Below are 3584 nucleotides of genomic sequence, written 5' to 3'. Positions count from 1 at the left end.
TCTTATCTTTAAAAATTACAAGCAGTCAAAGGAAACATAAAACCCACATGAAAGCTAAATAAATCCCATGCTTGAACACTACTGGATTGTAGAATAAGTAAAAAAGTAAATTTAAAGGTCTGTAAAATTAATGAAAATAAAAATATATCATATCAAAACCTCTGGAATACAGCTAAGGCAGTCCTTAGGGAGCAGTTCATAGCAAAAAGTAGAAAAAGAACAACAAGCTTATCCTACATCTTCTAGAATAAAAGAAATTAGAAAGTTAAAAGTTGAAATCAATGGTATAAAAAACAGAGAAAAGTGAATATGTTAACAAAACTAGTAGACACCTCAAAAAAGATTAATAAAATAGACAAACCACTGGCAAACTTAGCAAAAGACAAGAAACAAATAAAGAAAGTTGTAAAAAGAAATTATTAATATCACAATAAAATGAGTTGTAAATATATCAATAATATTAGAATAGTAATAGAAATCTATAGTCTGATAAATTTGAAAACCCAGAAAAAGGGACAAATTCCTAGAAACGCACACCCTACTCAGACTGACACAGACAGAAGTGGATCAATTGAACAGACTTATGACAAGAGAAGAAATAGGGCACGTCATAAAATGACTTCCTAACAAACAAAACAAAACCCTGGCCCAGAGAGTTTCATAGATGAATTCTACCAAATATTCAGAGCTGAACTATGGTGAATTCCACTTAAATATTCCAAGAAAGTGGAAAATAAAGCACACAGACTGTAGTTCTTAAATGGGGAAATGATAGCCTTTTAAACAAATAGTGCTGTGACAACTGAATATCTACCTGCAGAAAACAGAAACAGAATCCATATTTCATAGTATACCCAAAACTCAACTCAAAGGTGATCTAATACCTAGGATTAAAACCCCAAACTATAAAGATCATGAGAGACAAAATGGGGAAAAGAAGGCTTACTTAGCCTTTGGCATAAATAGACTTGTACACATAGTCACATAGAACTACCAGGAACGGATAAAAGTATCAAATGAGATCTTCTTCTCCAATAGGGTGAAAAGAAAGCCTACAGAGTAGGCAAAAACATTTGGTAATGGCATTTTATATAAAGTTACCTTTACTAAAACTTACAGAATTCTACAGAGCTTCCACAAGAAAGACTGAACTCAATCACAAAATGTGAATAAGACAAAAAAAGACTCTTCACAAAGAAGGACATTCAGATGGCTACAAATGAAGAAATGTTCAAAATCACTAGTGATTAGAGAGATACAAATCAAAACAAAATACCATCCCATCCCAGCAGCTGTTTGTTACAGGCTATCAAGTGGACTATGACTAAGAGTAACCTCATAGCTTTGAACCCTGCCCTTACCTGAGCCAATCTCACCATTTCTGACACCCGACCCCATTGCCACAGCAACTATAACAATTCATCTCATCCAGATAGCAAGTATAGCTCAATGAATGCTAGAGAGGATGCGGAGAGATTGGAAGCCCTAGGCATTGTAGGATTATAAAATGATAAAAACACTCTAGAAGGCAGTCTTGCACTTCATCAAAAAGCTGAACATAGAAATCTCATAAGATACAGCTGTTCCACGTCTAGGAATATATCCCAAGGAAATCAAAACTGAGACACCTATGTTCACTAGAGCATTATCCACAATAGCAATAAAATGGAAACATCCTAAATGTCCATGAACAGATGAATGGATTGAAAAGTGGTGATACATTCACACAATGGAATATTATGTAGCACTAAATAATAATTATTTTGTAAAACACTATTCAACTCAGTCACATAAGAGCAAATACTGTGTAAGATCATTATTGTGGAAATAGGAAAATAACTGAGCAAGAAACCTATAAATGTTCAAAAGGGGAAAGGGTAGCGAAGAAAAAAGCCAGAAAAAAGAAGGAGAAATAATTATTGGATAGAAGAAGTTAACTGGCAGAGGGTGAAGAAATTGGAAAGATTCAATAGGGACTTGAGAAGATAGAGTGATAATAGGTATTGATCAATAATAATATAAAATAATATAAAATACAATGCAAATGAATGCATAAACACAACATATATGAATGAATCACAGTGTATATGAATAATTGAATGGAAACCAAAAAATAAAATTAAAGAAAAAAAAATCTTTACCCTGTGACCAACAGGCAAAATCATGATAGATGGAGAAAGGGTTAAAATTGTCAGTGATTTATTTTACACAATCAACATCATTGGCAATAGCAGTTAACGAATCAAAATATTTCTGAGGAAAATCTCCTGTCAAGGACCTTTCCAAAGTTCTAAGGAGCAACAATGTAACTTTAAAGAATATGGTGTGCCTGAACTAATCTTTTTAATACTTGTTATGTATCCAAATGTAATGAGTAAGGATGGCAGAACATGAATCAATGCATGTAAGTTGTAATGTTGAAGAAGAATTCTGAATACCTCATGGACTGTGAAAAGAAGAAGCAAATACTCCCTCGAGAAAGTAAAACCAATGTGAGGCAAAGATAGTGAAATTTTGTCTCAAAACTTAAATATGTTGATAGGAAGGGCCAGTGCTTAGAAAAAGATACCTTGCTTGGAAAAATGGAGGGTCGGAGAAAGAGTGCAAGAACCTCAACGAGATGGATTGACATAGTGACTGTAATAAGTCAAACACATTAGAAATGTAGACGATGGCACAGGAAAGGCTAGGGTATCACAAGATCACTATGAGTTTTAGTTGACTTGGTGGCACCTAACAACAACAGTTGTTCTCCAATATGTAGTAAGGCTGTTTTGGTTTTTGTTTGTTGGTTGGTTGGTTGGTTTGTTTGTTTTTAATCTTAGCCCTTCATTATGTTTAACCACCTTTACAATTCTAGTTTCATTTAATGGTACCATATTGAATTTTAACCTGTATTTCCCTAATAACTAATAACATTTTCATATGTTTATTCATCATTTGATAGTTCTTTCATGCAATATAACAGTTCAAGTTTGTTTTCCAATTTCCTATTGGACCATTAGACTTTTCTTCATTGACTTGTAAGTACTCATAACACATTCTGCTAAGTTTTGTTTGTTATTTGAAGCAATAACCTCTTATCTTCTTTTTTAAAGAATCCACCTTTTATTTGTAGGTTTTTTCACTCCAAGAATAATATTTTTCAAAAGCATTTATCAGATATTTATACCACTTAGAGATAGAACTTTGAACTATTCCTCAGCAGGGGGTTGAAAAAGAACGATCAATTTTGAAGTCAAGCTTAGATGTTTTTAGGATCACACACTGCTAAATTTTTCTCATAACAGAATTTTAACAATCAATGTTTTATTGTATATTTGACAAATCTTCATATAGTTCTTATATATTCATATGTTGCTTAGCATTTATGATACATTCTATGAAGTAAAATCTTAATTTGAGTGTCTTATAAAAATGACAAAAGTGTGAACAATGTTACTGATTTTCCAATTTCACATAATTTAATAACTCAGTTCAGTTCCAAATGAAAACTTTTATTTACCTCAAGCTTCTGTTTCACTAGGAGTATTTTGTTGTTGTTTTGTAAAAAATATTTTTAAATTATTGAGTGAAAGTTTAAA

General features: G+C 32.3%; 1 protein-coding gene across 1 annotated transcript in view; it reads right to left on the bottom strand.

Annotated features, from left to right (window-relative positions):
• Positions 1 to 228: 228 nt before the first annotated feature.
• The window catches only part of LOC102874035 (protein BUD31 homolog), a 9709-nt gene continuing 6353 nt past the window's right edge, over positions 229 to 3584 (bottom strand). The window contains exon 2 of the mRNA XM_006902654.1: positions 229 to 242. Coding sequence (XP_006902716.1) covers positions 229 to 242 — 14 coding nt within the window. The remainder of the gene's footprint in view (positions 243 to 3584) is intronic.

Source organism: Elephantulus edwardii, unplaced genomic scaffold (assembly GCF_000299155.1).
Source record: "Elephantulus edwardii isolate Elephantulus edwardi_28Jun2011 unplaced genomic scaffold, EleEdw1.0 scaffold00435, whole genome shotgun sequence".
Taxonomy (NCBI): Eukaryota; Metazoa; Chordata; class Mammalia; order Macroscelidea; family Macroscelididae; genus Elephantulus; species Elephantulus edwardii.
The sequence above is the reverse complement of the archived record's forward strand: the minus strand, read 5'-3'. Positions and strand labels throughout refer to the sequence as shown.